Source organism: Ursus arctos, unplaced genomic scaffold (genome assembly GCF_023065955.2).
Source record: "Ursus arctos isolate Adak ecotype North America unplaced genomic scaffold, UrsArc2.0 scaffold_14, whole genome shotgun sequence".
Lineage (NCBI taxonomy): Eukaryota > Metazoa > Chordata > Mammalia > Carnivora > Ursidae > Ursus > Ursus arctos.
Window position 1 is genome coordinate 23,178,212 of NW_026622808.1, and position 18,496 is coordinate 23,196,707.

Below are 18,496 nucleotides of genomic sequence, written 5' to 3' on the forward strand. Positions count from 1 at the left end.
TTCAGTGTGACAGCCCAAAATGTCTTCAAACATTACTCAGTGTCTGCTGGGGGACAAAATCATCTTTTTTTCGAGAAACATTGTATTAAGTGTTTAAAAATATTTGGTACATGCACCCCAAAGTTCATTGCAGCAATGTCCACAATAGCCAAACTGTGGAAGGAGCCGAGATGCCCTTCAACAGATGAATGGATAAAGAAGATGTGGTTCATACATACAATGGAAAATTATTCAGCCATCAGAAAGGATGAATACCCAACATTTGCATTGACATGGATGAAACTGGAGGGGATTATGCTAAGTGAAATAAGTCAAGCAGAGAAAGACAATTATCATATGGTTTCACTCATATGTGGAACATAAGAAAGAGTGCAGAGGACCATAGCAGAAGGGAAGGAAAACTGAATGAGAAGAAATCAGAGAGGGAGACAAACCACAATAGACTCTGGACTCCGGGAAACAAACTGAGGGCTACAGAAGAGAGGGTTGTGGTGGGATGGGGTAACTGGTGATGGGGATTAAGGTGGGCACGTGTTGTGATGAGCACTGGATGTTATATGCAACTAATGAATTGTTGAACACTACATCAAAAACTAATGATGTAATGTGTGTTGGCTAATTAAACATAATAATAAAAAATAAAAATATTTAGGGGCATTAATATAATAGTAATTTAATGAGAAAAAATATGAAAGACCCGCAAGAGTGTAAAGGGCAGAACCACACCATGAAATATCATGCAGGCATTGAAATAATGAGTCAGAATTACACTGGTTGACTAGAGGGATGAGTATAAGGTACTGATGAGTCAGAAGGCTGGGGGAGAAAAAGCTAGAAAAAGATTGTGCCGGACATAAAGAATAGTTACGATACACACAGCTGTCTCTTTATACATTCAAATTGAACATGTGTGAATGGGTAAGTGTGCATAACACAGAATAGTTTTAAAAGAAATTAAACTTTTGAAAGAAAGGACAATGAAACTGCACTTAGGTGAAGCAGAGTGGCTCAAAACAACTGTCTGAAATGAAATTGAAGGAAGATCCAAAACCAACTTCTTTTTTTTTAAGATTAAAAAAAATACTTGGAGAGAGAGCAAGACATAGAGCATGAGCAGGGGGAAGAGGGAGAAGTAGGCTCCCCACTGAGCAGGGAGCCCAATGTGGGACTCGATCACAGGATCCTGGGATCAGGACCCGAGCCAAAGGCAGACGCTTAACCAACTGAGCCACCTAAGTGCCCCCAAAACCAACATCAGAACACAGAGATTTTAAAGAGTAATAATTAAATGAACTCAACATGGGTCCAAATCTACATTAGATAGCCAGGGACTTAGGACTAAAAAAAATATGAAAAAGTCTTTTAATATGGAGAGAAAGTAGTATTTAAAGTTTTAGTTTCATGTCACATGAACAGATATGAGACAAGTATGCTTATGGAAGGTAAATGTTCTTCTTGGTCAAACATAAGGTCGAATGCTTTTCAAGTGATGGCATTTCTATTTTAGAAAGAGATCCAATAATAAAAGGCTAAAAGGAACAGTAAGGACTACAGAGACGTGAACACTAGTTGGAATATATGTATAAAGGGTAATTTGTGAGCAATAAGTGTGCAGAAGGACATTCACTTTCAGGGTTTGGAAAACAGGTATTCACAAGTGAAGAATATTAAGGTGACAAATAAATTCTTTAAAAAAAACAGTGGAATATGACTACTCACAGAATTTACCACACAAAATTTATACACTCTCACACATTCTGCACAAATGCATCTACACATACATAAAAAAGCAAAATGGCAGGAAGCTAAATCGGTGAAATGACCGGCAAATCTTTGCTTGAAAGAATGCAATAAAAACAGGAATATACCTCTCTGATCCCACTATGCAAACACCAAGGACTCCCACAGACAATTTTCAACGGAGAAAGTGGGTGGCTAAGTAAGTCAGGACATATTCAGGCTCATAGGTAATGAGGTAATTGTAAAGGAAGCTCACTGGTATACCCTTTTTCAATTAATCCATGTAAAAAATTTCATTTGAATACTCAACAGAGGAGGTACTGTGATATGTATGTTTCATGAACTGCTCTTGCAAGGAAGTACCTTGGAGAATTCTTTCATCTGGATTTTCTCCTCAGTACAGAAATGTCGTCTAATATGTCCCATCTTAAGTATGAAATATGAAAAAGCATGTCCTAACTTCACTGTGTATCCCTCCACAGCTAATACTTGACTTTTCTACTCTGGTTAATTGCAAAGATCCTAGGTCTCATTTCTATATTTATGCTTCCCATGTCCCATATAATTGGGTTTCCATTATTATGATTTAGTTGTTAACACTGAAATTTGCATTTCTGAATAGAATATTCACTTCTATATTTAGCATCATATATACATAAATGAATCGATCATAAATTTCTTAATCAAGCCAGCAAATAGCCATAGCAAACTCTCAGCTCTGGGCTGGGCTGGATTGGCCTTAAGGTGACTACAGCCAAAACCTCTTGACCTTCATTCTCTTGACCTTCTCCTGCAGTCCTTACTGGCTGGTAAAGGTCATCTAGATGGGGTCTCTGAGAAGAAAGTTGATATGTGGAAATCAGAATACCTGTCTGGGGGCGCCTGGGTGGCGCAGTCGTTAAGCGTCTGCGTTTGGCTCGGGGCATGATCCCGGAGTTCTGGGATAGAGCCCCACATCAGGCTCCTCCACTGGGAGCCTGCTTCTTCCTCTCCCACTCCCCCTACTTGTGTTCCCTCTCTCACTGGCTGTCTCTCTCTGTGTCAAATAAATAAATAAAATCTTAAAAAAAAAAAAAAAAGAATACCTGTCTGGTTGGTAGATGATGGAGGACGGAGCTCTGTCCCCAGACAAGAGAGCAGGAATGGGTCAGACTCCAGTGCCCCATCCAGACTCAGGACTGCACAAGAGATGACCAGGTCTTGTCCAGCCCGAGGTTGCCTGTGCTGCAGGACTGCAACAGAGGAGTATTTACAGCTGGTTCGGTCTGCTCATTAGCATCATTTACCTCCTGTTCCTCCCACCTGCAGGCACATGATTTCCACGCGGGACACTAGTGTGGACAGAAAGGAAATTTTTTTCTGTTGAATTTCTATTCCTAGGAAACCGGGTGATAAGCCAAGTAAAGGCAATTTTTCTTACCCTTTTTTCTATCACTTCTTCTCCTTTCAGATGTCTAAACTCCCAGCACCTTATCTCACTCCTGAATGAATATTTTCTCCTGTTTAACAAGACTGAGGAATTGGTCCTGAGTAGGTCGTTTACGTCCTTCAAAACATTGACTTGTGGTGGATAATACATTATCTCTATAAGGTTAATTTTCCTTTTTTCAACAAAGATGATGTTTGTTCTTTTAATATAAAACCCTGGGCACCACACTCCTTGACTTCATGACAATATTGCCAAAACAATTAGGAATTTCATACTTCTACCAAAAGTTGAGAGATAGGACATAGTATGTCAGGATAAAATATTTGCTAATTGTAAGAGATATATTTATATCTTTTTCTGCACTATAATCTGAGTTTAGCACCTTATAGGAATTGCCTGATTTAATTTTATAGAAGTCCATTCTGTGAGGAAGGACTAGTGTGAACTCAATTCCCCACGGAGGCATGGGGCTTGAAGAATTTAGTGAACTTCTCAAAGTTATCATTGCAGAAAGGGATGGCTGTTGATAACATTCTCTCAGGTTGCTCCCAGTTTTCAATCTCTGTGCCAGTGGTTCCAACCAGAGGTGGTCCTTTTCCCCTGGGCACATCTGGCAATGTCTGAGGGATGCTGCTAAACACCTCCACTGAGCAGGACAGCTCCCAGCACAAATAATGACCCTGCCACAAAGGTCAAATAAGAATGTGAGAAAATGTACTCTAGACCAGCACTTGTCCAATCTCAAAGTGCCTGTAAATCACCAGGATTGTAGTTTGAATGCAGATCTTGCTTTAGCAGGTGCTAGTGGGCCCAGGAGTTCAGCGTTTCTTTTTAATTTTTTTTTAAATTTTAATTAATTAATTAATTAATTTTTAAATTATATGAGTTCAGCATTTCTAACAAGCTCCTAAGTGATGTTGTTGCTGCAGGTCGTGGTCTGTGGACCACTTTTTGAGTAGCAAGGCTGTGGCCCTATAATAGAGTACGGTGCAGGTGGTTGTAGGTCTTTTTCACAAAAAATAAAATAATAATGAAAGAAATCACGTTTGCATAAAATTTTAAATGTCTAGTATGTCCAGTCATTTCTAGGAACTGTGATAAATTCTCTGTTCCTTTTATAGAAGGACTCTTGAGTGGCACCGAATAAAATACTTCTGGAAAAGACTTTCTACTAGGCATAATAAAAGCCTCTTTAAGTCATCCACAATCTAATACCTAGAAACTTTGAATATGTTAGTTTTTATAGGAAAAAGGAGATTAAGTAGCAAATGGACTAAGGCTGCTAGCAGCTGGCCTTACGCTAAGATTGGCCAAGATTATGCAGGTGGAGCTAAGGTAATCACCATGGTCCTCTGAATGTGGGAGAAGCAGGCAGAATAGTTGGATCAGAGAGAGATATGAAGATGCCATGTCTCTGGCTTTGAAGATGGAGAAAGGGCAATGAGCCAAGAATGCTTGTCAATAGAAACTGCGATAGGAAAGAAAAGAGTCTCTCCTGGAGTGTCCAGAAGGAAGCAGGCCCTGCAGACATCTTGATTTTAGCCCACTGAGTCTTACTTCAGCCTTCTGACCTCAAAAACAGTAAGAGCATAAATTTGTTTCTTTGATGCCTCTAGTGTAGTAATTTATTACAGCGAAATAGGAATGTAATACAGACATTTATTGTTTTGAAGGAAAACAAATTTTGGTTTTTCAATTAATTTATTTCTCTCCTCTTGAGTAAGGGCATTTTGTGTTAAAATCCAATCTTAACTGGAAGAAAAAAAAGAATAAAGTCAATTTGGAGCTTCTGTTCCATTGCTGAAATGGAATGGAGAAGGTGACTTCCCCCTTACTAAAATATAAATGTGACTTACTTACTTTATTTATTTGTTAAATATTTATTGGTTTTGGAAAGAAAGAGGGAGAGAGTGCACTCATGGGTGAACCAGGGGAAGGGCAAAGGGAGAGGGAGAGAGAATCCTTAAGCAGACTCCCCACTGAGCATGGAGCTGACATGGTGCTTGAATCCATGCCCTGAGATCATGTCATGAGCCAAAATCATTAACTGGCTGAGCCACCCAAGTGCCCCTTTTATTTATTTTTAAAATAATTTCTGTGCCCAACATGTGTCTTAGTCTCAGGACCCAAGATCAAGAGTTGCATGCTCTGGCTGCCTGACTGGCTCTGTTGGTGGAGCGCGGGACTCTTGAACTCAGGATTGTGGGTTTGAGCCCCATGTTGCTGTAGAGATCACTTAAAAATAAAATCTTTAAAGAAAATAAAAGGAGTTGCTTGCTCCACTGACTGAGACAGCTTGGTGCCCTGTGACTTTACATTGAAATGTAAATTCTTTTTTTTTTTTTTTTTGGTATAAATTGTGACATTGAGCCGTTTATGCATCAGGATTAAAAAAAGGAATTCATTACCAAAATTAATGTTTTCCCATTCTACTTTATAGTCTTCGTATCTAAATATATTCTTTTAATTTCATGCTAATTCAAACATTCACTCTTTTGATTTCTATTCTCTCCAAATTTCTCTTAGATTTCCTTTCAACATAAGAGATGGGATTATTGAGTCTGTTTTGTACATACATGTGTAAGAGTGTATTTGTAGGATGTAAGGCACAAATGCATACATACATGTATGTGCTTATGCTCCTTACCCATGAAAGACTTCTTGGACTCACCAAATACTTCCAAACCCTGTATTTATTCCTAACAACCTCCACCTAAATTAGATATAAGGAAACAGAGTTTTCAGGTTGATTACATTTTTTTAACAATATATAACAAATCTTTCAAGCTTTCATGCACTTCTTTAATTATATATAATGGACTCATGCAGTATGCACTCTTAATTTTTGTATGATTACTTGAATTCAGAAAATTTTGTATTTTAAATCTTTTCAGTTTCTTGTATGTCATTGTAATTCAATGAATTGTTTAAAAGAAAAAATCTGTTATAACTAATGAATTCAGCAGGATATAAAGTCAATATACAAATTTGATTGCAACTCTATACACAAATAAGAAACTCTCAGAAAGAGAAATCAAGAAAACAATCCCATTTACAGCTGCAACAGCAAGAATAAAATACCTAAGAATAAATTTAACAAGAGGTGAAACACATGTACACTGAAAACTTTAGGACATTGTTGAATGAAATTGAAGACACAAAGAAATGGAAAGATATTCCATGTTCATTGATTGGAAGAATTAACACTGTTAAAATGTCCACGCTATTGAAAGCAATCTGTGGATTCAGTGTAATCCCTGTCAAAAATACAATGACATATTTTACAGAAATAGAACAAACACTCTTTCAATTTGTATGGAATCACAAACACCCCAAATAGCCAAAGCAATCTTGAGAAAAAGAGAAAAAACTGGACCATCATCCTCCCTGAATTCAAACCATATTAGAAAGCTATGGTAACCAAAACAGCATGCTATTGGCATGAAAAGCCCACAGGTCAATGGAACTCAATAGAGAGTCCAGAAATAAAGCCACAGATTAGTGGTTAACTAGTTTACAGCAAAGGAGACAAGAATATATAATAAGGAAGGAACAGTCTCTACAATAAATGGTGTTGGGTAAACTGGACAGCCACATGCAAAAAAATGCAGCTGGGTCACTATCTTACACCACAGGCAAAAATTAACTCAAAATGGATTAAAGAATTGAATGTAAGACCCAAAGCCATAAAACTTCCAGAAGAAAACATATAGGTTTTGGCAATGATTTTTAGGATTTGACACCAAAAGCAAGGGAACAAAAGCAAAACTAAACAATGTCTACCTCAAAGTAAGTATTTCTGCACAGCAAAAGAAACCATCAAAAAAATGAAAAGGCAGCCTTCTGAATGACAAACAATATTTTCAAATAATGTATCTAAGGGGTAAATATCTCAAATACATGAAGAACTCATACAACTCAACAGTATCAACAAACAGTCTGATTAAACAATGGGCAGAAGATCGTGAATAGACATTTCTCCAATGAAGACATATAGCTGGCCAACAGGTCCGTGTAAAGATGCTCAACATCACTATTCACCAGGGAAATGCAAATATAAAACATATGTATCTCCATATGGTGGACACTGAGGGCATTATGCTCAATGAAATAAGTCAGACAGAGGAAGATAAATACTATGATCTCACGTAAATGTGGAATCTTAAAAACAAGACAAAAGCAAACCAAGCTTGTGGATATGCAGAACAGATTGGTAGTAGCCTGAGCTAGGGGGTGGGGAATGGGTGAAATGGGCGAAAGTGTCAAAATGTACAAATTTCCAGTTATAAAATGAGTAAGTCATGGGGATGTCAAGTCTAGCATGGCAACTCTAGCGAAAAAAACTGTATTGTACATTTGAAAGAAGCTAGGAAAGGGGATCCTGGCAACTGTCATCATGAAAGAAAGTTTGTAACTGTATATGATGATGCATGTTAGCTGGACTTATTCTGATCACTTTGCAATATACACAAATACTGAATTATTGCATTGTACACGTGTAATTAATGCAACATGATATCAATTATATCTTAACAACATCAACAACAATAATAATAATAATGAAGAGAAAGAGTTCATCCATAACATTGGCTCAATTCTGAGTGACAAGTATCTTGGGTCCAGGTGAGTGTCGCAGGCATTCTTAGCCTGTAGCGTCACTATCCATAGGCTGAGACTTAAGGGAGACGATGATAAAGTCTGTGTCATCAGAAGAGCAGTTAAGGAGTAAAAAGGAATGACAACAGACCCAATGTGGAAACTGTGATTTTGTATTTTCCTCTATGATGAAATTATATAAAAGATGTTAGATGTCAAGTGTAGATTTATCCATCTGAGTAATACAACTCATGGTTATTCCTTCATGAAGTCTAGGGAAATTTTACTTGGCATGATATGTCATTTGAAAAGAAATCATTTTTAAGAAATTAAAGTGGTCCAGTAAAAGACATGGAAGTTTTCAAATATTTCTGATCCAAGCTTGGGAAGAACTGTGGGAACATATGAAAATAGACCAAGGGAAACACCATATGTACATCAGATAGAGCAAAAGCTTAGTAAATGGAGTATTCTGAAACTGTATAGAGAAGTTGGATTCTATGAAAATGAAATTTCTGGAAATACATAGGAGCAAATTCTATTTCACAATGATAAAAAATCATGGCTTTGATCCCTGCAATCAAGCCACTTCCTCACCACCAGGACAATTGTCCCTTTTATAGTTGCCCTCCTGAAGAATCTTATCAGAGCCTCTTTTATATCTCTGTTCCTCAGGGTGTAGATGAAAGGGTTCAGCATGGGTGAGACCACCATGTACATCACTGAGGCTACTGCACTTGCCTGGGAGCTCTGGGTAACAGTGGAGCTCAGGTACACTCCCAGGACTGTACAATAAAATAAGGAGACAACAGAGAGGTGAGATGCACAGGTGGAAAATGCTTTGTACTTGCCCTCAGCTGATGAGATTCTACGTATGGAGGATATAATCTTAGAGTATGAACAAAGGATCCCAGCAAGGGGAGCACCAGCCAGCAGCACAGCTGAAACATATATCACTGTGTCATTAAGAAAGGTATCAGAACAGGCAAGTTGGATCATTTGATTGAGTTCACAGAAAAAGTGGGGGATTTCCACCTCTGAGCAGAAGGAAAGCTGTAACAACATTAAGCTCTGTAATAAGGAGTTCAGCACACTAATGATGCAGGATAGCAGAGCCAGGAGTCCACAGAGCCGGGAGTTCATGATGACTGTGTAGTGTAGGGGGTTGCAGATGGCCACGAAGCGGTCATAGGCCATCACAGCCAGGAGTAAGTCATCCCAGCCCGCAAAGAGTAAGGAAAAGCAGATCTGGCTGATGCATCCTGTATATGTTATAACTTTGCTATGTGTCTGTATATTTACCAACATCTTTGGGATGGTTGTGGAGGTGAAACAGATGTCTACAAAGGACAGGTTGGCCAGGAAGAAGTACATGGGGGTGTGGAGGTGGGAGTCTGAGCTGACGGCCAGGATGATGAGCAGGTTTCCAAACACAGTGATCAGGTACATGGAGAGGAAAAGCCCAAATAGGAGGGGCTGCAGTTCTGGTTTGTTTGATAATCCCAGAAGAAGAAATCCTGAAAATTGGGTATCATTGCCAAGTCCTGTGTTGTGGTTGTAATGACTAGAAATTAGGGGAAAAAATATTTATTTTAATACAAATGGGCATTAGTAACATGACAGAAATGCTCTAATTACAATGACATGTGGGAAAAAATGCAGGCAATAAACAAATTGGATGAAGTGTTATCTTTACTGGGAGTTCAGGAAGACCTAAAGAGAAGGTGACATTTGAAGAGAGACCTCAGGTATGTCTGCATGGGAGACAAGAGTTTATCTGGGGACGTGTGTCCTGCAGGAGAAAGAGTCAGTGAAAAGTCCCTGAGGAAGGCACTTGAATTTAATGGGTATCCCGAATGAAAAATGGAGCCAGTGTGGTCAGGAGACCAGCAAGAGGGAGAGTGATGAGAGGTGATGTCAGGGAAGGTTGAGGAATGAGGTGGCCTCCCTGCTGCAGCTGAGACTTCAAGACACAAGGAATCCTTCATTCACATAGTGTTCCTTGCACTTCATTAATTTGTTCAAGAATGTCCAAGAAAAACTGTCAAAAAAATGGATCCCTTTCTTATTTTCAGGTGTTGGTCAATATCCTGCAGTCTGTACTTTAAGGGGGGGTTCCCAAATTGGCACACTATAGACTCCTGGAGCCATATGACTACCAGGTTCTTCTCACACTCGAGCTACAATATTTAGGGGAAAAAAATTGATACTAGTTAAACTCTCAACATCAAATTATCATTACCCTAAAGAATATAGAAAAGTACCCAAATTTCAGGTGGTAAGTCTCCCATGAACATGTAATTTGGTGCTCTATTTCAATACGACCATTTTGTTCTGTATTTTGAGAAGTATAACAAACTAAAAGGAGACAGAGAAAAGGAAGAAGGGGGGAAAGGTCTAATAAGCCCAGGTGGTCCCTGAGAGATCATGATGATGAGAAAACTTCCCTGAGTCTGGCTGCATTCCAACCCCAGGGGTATCCCCTTGATGCCCAGAATAACTAACAAAGCACCAAAAACTCACTTGTCCAAAAGAGAAAAGAGTGATATATTTATGGTGTCAAGACACCTTAATATATGAACACCCAGTAGAAATATGAGTAAAAGGAAAAATCCATTGACCAAAGGAAATATGCAAGGTACAAAAAAAAAGGGAATTCATCAAGATGAAATGGTAAAAGATTTTTCTAAATTATATTAAATGCAAAATTTTGCCATCAGTGAATGAGTTTTGAATCCTGGATAATATTCTCACCGGAATACTGGGGATAGTGGTACCCAGCCTCCTAAGGTGGTCGACAGATTGCGTCCGTATATGTAAAAACTTGAGCATAGTTCCTTCCTCTTAGTATATGAATGGTTATTCTCTGTCCACTCATGCTTGTATGTGTGTGTACATACATGTGGATTTGTGTGTTTGCATGTGCACACATGCTTAATCTTAATGTAAAAGACATGCTTACTGTGGACAGCCAAAAAAAAAAAAAATAATAATCCGTTGCTGTAAGGAAAAATGGTTTCAGTAAAAGTCCAGTGGCTGCTAATTTGGGAAAAGAATATGAATGAAGAGTCCATCAAAGGACGAGGTTGCAGAGGAAAAAGGCAGTGAGTGGGGTGCTGATGTACATAAGACTCCAGGGAGCCCGTGCTAACTGCTCCACTGGCCTCATCATGGGGTCCACCTCAGACCCCTGATCTAATTGTCATTCCTGTCCCCATGTCATGTTTATTTGACCACACTTGTTTTTATGTGGCCGGAGAGTGGATGAGGCTGGCTCGTCTTACTTTCCTTGGCATCATTCGTTCCTTTGTCATCTTGGGCTTTGGGTTTTGATCTGTATTTATACACAATCCAATGGGTCCACACCTGTCCTCGTTCTCTATTCCTTGTCTGCCATGCATAAACCTTCCCAGACCATACTCTGCAAAATCTGGCATGTTCCATGACAATCTATTCCCTTTCTGTATACAATTTATCCTTGAAGACCCAATGTCATACAAGCACTTAGCTCCCTGTTCTCCACTATAACCTATGATCCAAAGGAACAGGGCTTCCCCTGCTTTGTTTGACTGTTCATGTTCACAAAGGTGCACGTTTGTATAGAAACAAGTTTTAAAAAATGAGAATTCATTAACTAGAATGGTAGGGAGAACAAATAAGGTTAAACATGATGGATTCAAATAACTATCTTCAAGAAAACCGAACAGTAATCTAATACTAACATTTTACAGACAAGATATACAATAGCGACAATCACATCAACATGAGTCTCTAATTCAGGATGAAATGGCTAAAAGCTTGGAAATAATAGAATAGGAAAACATTCTTTTTAATACACATTGTAGGAAGGTGTAGCTTAAGTTGTAATTTGATCATAAGTGACCATAAATGGACTCAATTATGCTTATGAAAAAGATGCAGGAGATCTTCAGTTGAATACAAAAGAGCATGTTTCACATAATGACAGGAGGGGATTGTTACTTAAAAAAAAATTAATTCCAAAATATGAAAAGGTAGAATTAGGAACAATTAGATGTGCAATAAGATGACAGTATGTATAAAAAGTAATTATTACTATTAAGGATGCGGAAGAACTTCAATACTTTAAAACAATGAGGGGAACATGATGTGACCAACTGATAGATTTGACCACACGAAATATGTAGGCTCTCACTGGACCCAATCAATACATCTGTACACAATACAAGGAGTAAGTGGCAAACAGCAAACTTGGTGAAAAAATTACCATTCTTTTTTTTTTTTTTTGAAAGAATCAAAACACAACAAAAACATCAGATCCTAGTTCATGAAAGCAACGTACTTGCAAAAACAATTTGCATGTAGGAAGTAAATGGCTAACAAAGTAAAAAATATATTCAGCCTTCTTGGTAATAAAATAGTGGCAAAGTGATGCTCCTTGGCATACCCCTTCATGCATATTAGGTATGTTTTTTTTTTTTTTTTTCCCGCTCGGGGAATACCAATGGGAGAGATGATACTGTGAAATGTATGTCCCAAAAACTGCTGTCCCAAGGTAGTTTTACCTTCCATTGGACTGGATCCTTCTCATAAATACAGAACAGGCTAAATATACTCCAACTAAAAATTAAAAAAAAAATTTTCTTTCTCCTTGCTCACACCTCCAAGCCTAAAATTGTTTTTCTACTCCCTTAGCTACAAAACTCCTTGAATATGTTCTAATTTCACTGGAACCACTTTATGCCCCCTAGTCCTTCTACTGTCTCAATCAACTGGACTTCCCTTCCCACCATGTATTGTCAACAACGATCTTGTAATGCTGATTCCAATGAACACTTCTTTCAAAAATATATTAAATAGGGCATTTGGGTGGCTCAGTCGGTTAAGCATCTGCCCTTGGCTCAGGTCATGATCACAGGGTCCTGGGATCGAGTCCCACATGGGGCTCCCTACTTAGGGGGGAGTTTATTTCTCCCTCCCCCCTGCTTGTGCTCTCTCTCTCTTGCTTGCTCTCAAATAACTAAACAAAATCTTTTAACCGAAATAAGAAAAATAATAAATAACTTGAAGATCTGTATTCTTAAAGAAAAAAAAATAGAATATCTTAAATAAGTTATTTTTAAACTTAGTGGTCAACCCAGCAAACAAAAATGTGATCTCTTGGCTCTGGAATAGGCTGGTTGGGATCTCAGTTGACCTCAGGTAAAGATTCTCAGGATCTATTCTCTCTGATCCTTTCCCAAAATACCTGCTGAGCTCTGAGACTCACATGGGTTGGGTCTCTAAGATGAAAGTCTCCATGTGGAGGTCTGGATTCATCCCTGGATGGTCAATGCCAGAAACCAAAGCTCTGTTCCCAGACAGGACAGCAGGAAGCAGTGAAGCATGGGTCCCCCACCCAAACATAGGAACCCCAAAGCAACAACCATGTCCTTTCCCACACACGGATGCACTATGGTAAGGGACTGTAGCAGAAGAGATATTTACAGCTCCTGTGTCTGGTCATTAAGCAGTGTTTCCATTGTTACCCCCACCTCTGAGCATATTATTTCCCTGAGGGCCATTGATCTGGACAGAAAAGTTTTTTCCTGCCAATTCTCTGTTCCCAGGAGACCAGATTAGAAGTCAGGTGAATCTAGTTATTATTACTTCTCCATGATCTTGCCTACCTTCCAGAGCTCTAACCTACTTGCATCTTATCCCAATTTTCTCCAAATCTAAGGCTGAAGAACCTGCTTAACTACATCTCATGGACCTCCAAAATATTGTCTTTTTGTAAGATTTTTTATTTATTTATGTGACAGAGAGACAGCCAGCGAGAGAGACAACACAGCAGGGGGCGTGGGAGAGGAAGAAGCAGGCTCCCAGCAGAGGAGCCCGATGTGGGACTTAATCCTGGAACGCCGGGATCACGCCCTGAGCCGAAGGCAGATGCTTAACGACTGCACTACCCAGGCGCCCCTCCAAAATACTGTCTTATGGCAGAGAAGATCTCTTCATATCTCTAGAAAATTGCTATTTCCCTCTTCAACAGGAGAGAGGGGTATGTTAATTTGTTATAAACATATTGGACAGTTATATGCAAAAGAACGAATCTTGACCACTCTCTCACACCATACACAAAGATAAACTCCAAATGGATGAAAGACCTAGACGTGAGACAGGAATCCATCAAAATCCTAGAGGGGAACATAGGCAGCAACCTCTTTGACATTGGCCACAGCAACTTTTTTCATGACACATCTCTAAAGTCAAGAGAAAAAAAAAAGAAAAAATGAACTTGTGGGACTTTATCAAAAAAAAAAAAAAAAAAAAAAAAAAAAAAAAAAAACTTCTGCACAGCCAAGGAAACAGTCAACAAAACTAAGAGGCAACCCACGGAATGAGAGAAGACATTTGTGAATGACACTACAGATAAAGACTGGTATCCAAGATCTACAAAGAACTTCTCAAGCTCAATACATGAAAAGCAAATAAACAAATCATAAAATGGGCAGAAGATATGGACAGACACTTTTCTAATGAAGACATACAAATGGCTAACAGACACATGAAAAAATGTTCAAAATCATTAGCCATCAGGGAAATTCAAATCAAAATCACACTGAGATACCACCATACACCAGTTAGAATGGCAAAAATTGACAAGGCAGGAAACAACAATTGTTGGAGAGGATGCAGAGAAAGGGGATCCCACTTACATTGTTGGTGGGAATGCAATTTGGTACAGCCACTCTGGAAAACAGTGTGGAGGACCCTTAAAAAGTTAAAAATTGAGCTACCCTATGATCCAGCAATTGGGCTATTGGGTATTTACACCAGAGATACAGACGTAGTGAAGAGAAGGGCCTTATGCACCCCAATGTTCATAGCAGCATTGTCCACATTAGCTAAATCATGGAAGGAGCCGAGATGCCCTTCAACAGATGACTGCATTAAGAAGATGTGGTCCATGTATACAATGGAATATTACTCAGCCATCAAAAAGAATGATTTCTCAACATTTGCTGCAACATGGACTGCACTGGAGGAGATAATGCGAAGTGAAGTAAGTCGAGCAGAGAAAGACAATTATCATATGATTTCTCTCATCTATGGAACATAAGAACTAGGAAGATTGGTAGGAGAAGAAAGGGATAAAGAAAGGGGGATAATCAGAAGGGAAAACGAAGCCTGAGAGACTATGAACTCTGAGAAACAAACTGAGCGCTTCAGAGGGGAGGGGGGTGGGGGAATGGGATAGGCTGGTGATGGGTATTAAGGAGGGCATGTATTGCATGGTGCACTGGGTGTTATATGCAACTAATGAATCATCGAACTTTACATAAAAAACCAGGGATGTACAGTATGGTGAATAACATAATATAATAAAAAATTATTATAAAAGAAAACTAAAATAAAGACAATGAAATCATGTGACATTGTCTCCCCCCAAAATATAAAATTAAAAAAATAATAAAAGAAAGCATACACAGATATAATTGGAAGTGTTTGGGGATTTGCTTCTGTCAAGGAAATTCTATTAAGAAGGCTCTGGGACCGCCATTTTCACCTTTCCTGTATTGAAATGCAACTGGACTTAACTCCCAGAATCTTTTATCTTCTGCATTAACAAAAGGTCATATTACCAGTTCCATCTCCTGATCCTACTTGGCACTCACTGTGGGGGTCACAGGACGCCTCCCAGGAGGGTGTCTGCCTCAAGGACAAAGCCAGAGCAGTGGCCAAGACCAGGACAAGCCCCTTCTGCACCCTGGGCTGTGGGAGGTGCGCCCCTCACACTGGAGACGAGAGTCTTGTGCACCCCCCTAGAATCTTAATTTTTGCATGTCTCCCATAATTCAGCAAATTGTATACTTTACATATTTTTTAAAAATTAATTTATTTGAGACAGAGAGAGAGAGAGTGCGCATACAGGAACAGGAGGAGGGACAGAGGAATAGGGAGAGAGAGTAATCTGCAAGCTGACTCCCCACTCAGCTCAAGCCCCCACAGAGAGCTCTGTCTCAGGACCCTGCGATCATGACCTGAGCAAAATTAAGAGTCAGATGCTCAACCGACTCAGCCAGGTGCCACATCAAATTATATTTAAGTGTGTGCAGCTTATTTTATGCAATTATACTCCAAGGAATCATATTTGTAGGGAGATATGGAAGTTTCAAGGCAGTAGCAGAAAGATGAAACAGAAAACATAATTATGCAAACTCTTCATCCCAGTGATAGACCCCCTTACACACGGATGCCACCCTCACATCATCAATAGGCAGATGGGCAGCATGAAAACATTAGTTTGCACGTTAATAAATGTCTGACTTAAATTTTGCTTCATCTCTAACTCTACGACCATATTATGTCAAGCTTTTTACTGAAATTTGTGTTTCTATGTGAACTACAACTGGAGACACCTATGTGATTATCGGTTTTGCAGGTGACTATGGTAGGCAATGTGGACACTGAGCTGAATAAGAGAACAGGATCCTAATGAGGAGAATAAAACCCAGTGACTTCTTATAAAACACTCTATATGTTAAAGGCTACATTTCAAGAAGAACAGATACTTAAGGGAATGATGGACACAAAAGTAGTGACCTGCAGTCTCAGACTTTCCTCTCTTATGAAATTAGAAATAGCTTTGCTTGTCAAATGTTTTTTTTTTTTTTTTTCGTAAGTGTAGTACAACTGATGAGTATTTTGGGGGAAAGCAAAAGAAAAGCTCCTCGGTATGATATATTTCCATTCAGAAGAAATTATTCTTAACAAATCTATGGAATCTCATGGGATACATGGGAATTTTCAATATTTTGTCCAAAATATTTGGGAATCACCTCAGGAGAGCAAGAAAACAAAGACTGTACTAAAACATAAAGAGCACTTACGACGTGAATAGGATCTTATTGAAGCATTTGTATGAAAATTATGTATATATACACATGCATAAAATGGAAGAGAAGTTGTAAAAGAAAAGAACTTATGGAACAAACAATGTCAGTGAGAATAACATAAGGTTAAGTCTATTGTTTCTGAACAACTGTATTAAATGAAAACAACAAAATGGAATGAAAATGTGCAACTGACTTATATGAAGACTTACAAGAGCAATAACTTAATGACACCAATAGGGGTCACTAATTCTGATTCAAGATGAAGTTGCCAAAGACTCGGAAATAAAAGGACGTATCAGAAGGGCATTTATGACGTGGGGAGGAAGAGGTAACTAAGGTGTAATTTCATCTTACATAAAGATCTAGAGATTCAAATAGGCCTATAGAATGAAAAGGTGATCTTTAGTCAAATGGCAAAGAAAAATGCCTTCCAGATGTTGGCCAAAGGTGCTGCAACCTTCAGAAACAGGCCTAATCACAAAAGGCTAAAAAGTGCGCTAAGGAATAACAGAGATATGAAAACAAGTCAGAAACATGCATAAAGGATGATTTATCCCCACTAAGGATGAAAAGCTTTCTTTTTCATGTAAAGCAGGGACCAACACATGCAGAATATTGAAGTGCCTGCTCTAATCTTTCAGTAAGAAAAAGAAAAAGAAAAAAAGCAATGCTTGAGATAGAATGTACAGGGTGGTGATTACGGTTAATGACAGCGAGTCATAGATCAGAAAGCTGACAGAAGAGTAGAGTTTAAAAGCCCTCATCACAAGAGAAAACTTTGTGATGATGCATGGTGACAGGTGTGGTGATCATTTTGGAATATATGCAAATATGGAATCATTATGTTGTACACCTGAAGCTAATGTATGTTACATGTCAATTGTACCTCAATAAAAATTTTTAAGGCAATTGAGAGAGCCCAATATGACTTCATAAACTTTCATACATTCCCCAGAAATACATTCATACATCCATAAAAAAACTCAATGGCCAACAGCCAGTTTGTATCAAAACTCCACTTCTTTGATAGGAAGAATCAAATTTTTATTTTATTTTATTTTATTTTACTTTATTTTATTATTTTATTTTATTTTATTTTATTTTATTTTATTTTTTATTTTATTTTATTTTATTTTTCAAGATTTTATTTTCAAGCAATCTCTATACCCAACATGGGGCTCGAACTAACAACCCCAATATCTAGAGTCACATGCTCCACTGACTGAGCCAGCTAGAAAACTCTAAGATCAAATTTTTAAAAAGGAATAAAAACAGTCTTATAGCACTATCCAAAAGCAAAGGACTTGCATAGACAATTTTTAACAAGGAATCTACCAAATGACCAACAAACCCCCAAATACAGTCAGCCTCACAGGTTCTAAAATAATGCAAAGTAAAGTTCATTAGCATACCCATTTTCATCTGTTACATACTTTTTTTAATGTTCAGAAAGTCATCATTAGTTTTTGATGTAGTGTTCAATTATTCACTGTAAATCAGGTGATGGGTATTGAGGAGGGCACATGTTGTGATGAGCACTGGGTGTTATACATGCTTTTTCTAGTGTGAATTCCCAGAATGAGAGAAGATAATGTGTGCATGTTTCATGCACCACTATTGCAAGGATGTATTTGCAATAATCCCTTGGTCTGGATCTTTCTCATCCATGTGGAAACATAGTCTAAGATGCCCCCATCTTAAAATAAAAGGACATGCCCTCACTTCACTGTATATCTCTCCACGGCTAATACCCTATTTGTGGATCCTTCCACTTCAGTTCTACTTTTACTGGAAGCACTTTATCTCTCCCCATTCCTTCTAACTGAGCTTGCATTAATACCATTTAGTTGTCAACATTGATACTTGTATT

At 38.5% G+C, this 18,496-nt stretch overlaps 1 protein-coding gene across 1 annotated transcript in view; it reads right to left on the minus strand.

Annotated features, from left to right (window-relative positions):
* The window catches only part of LOC113249130 (olfactory receptor 7A17-like), a 45,346-nt gene that overhangs the window by 14,920 nt on the left and 11,930 nt on the right, over positions 1-18,496 (minus strand). The window contains exon 2 of the mRNA XM_057311998.1: positions 8,363-9,329. Within this exon, the coding sequence (XP_057167981.1) occupies positions 8,363-9,329 (967 nt within the window). The remainder of the gene's footprint in view (positions 1-8,362; positions 9,330-18,496) is intronic.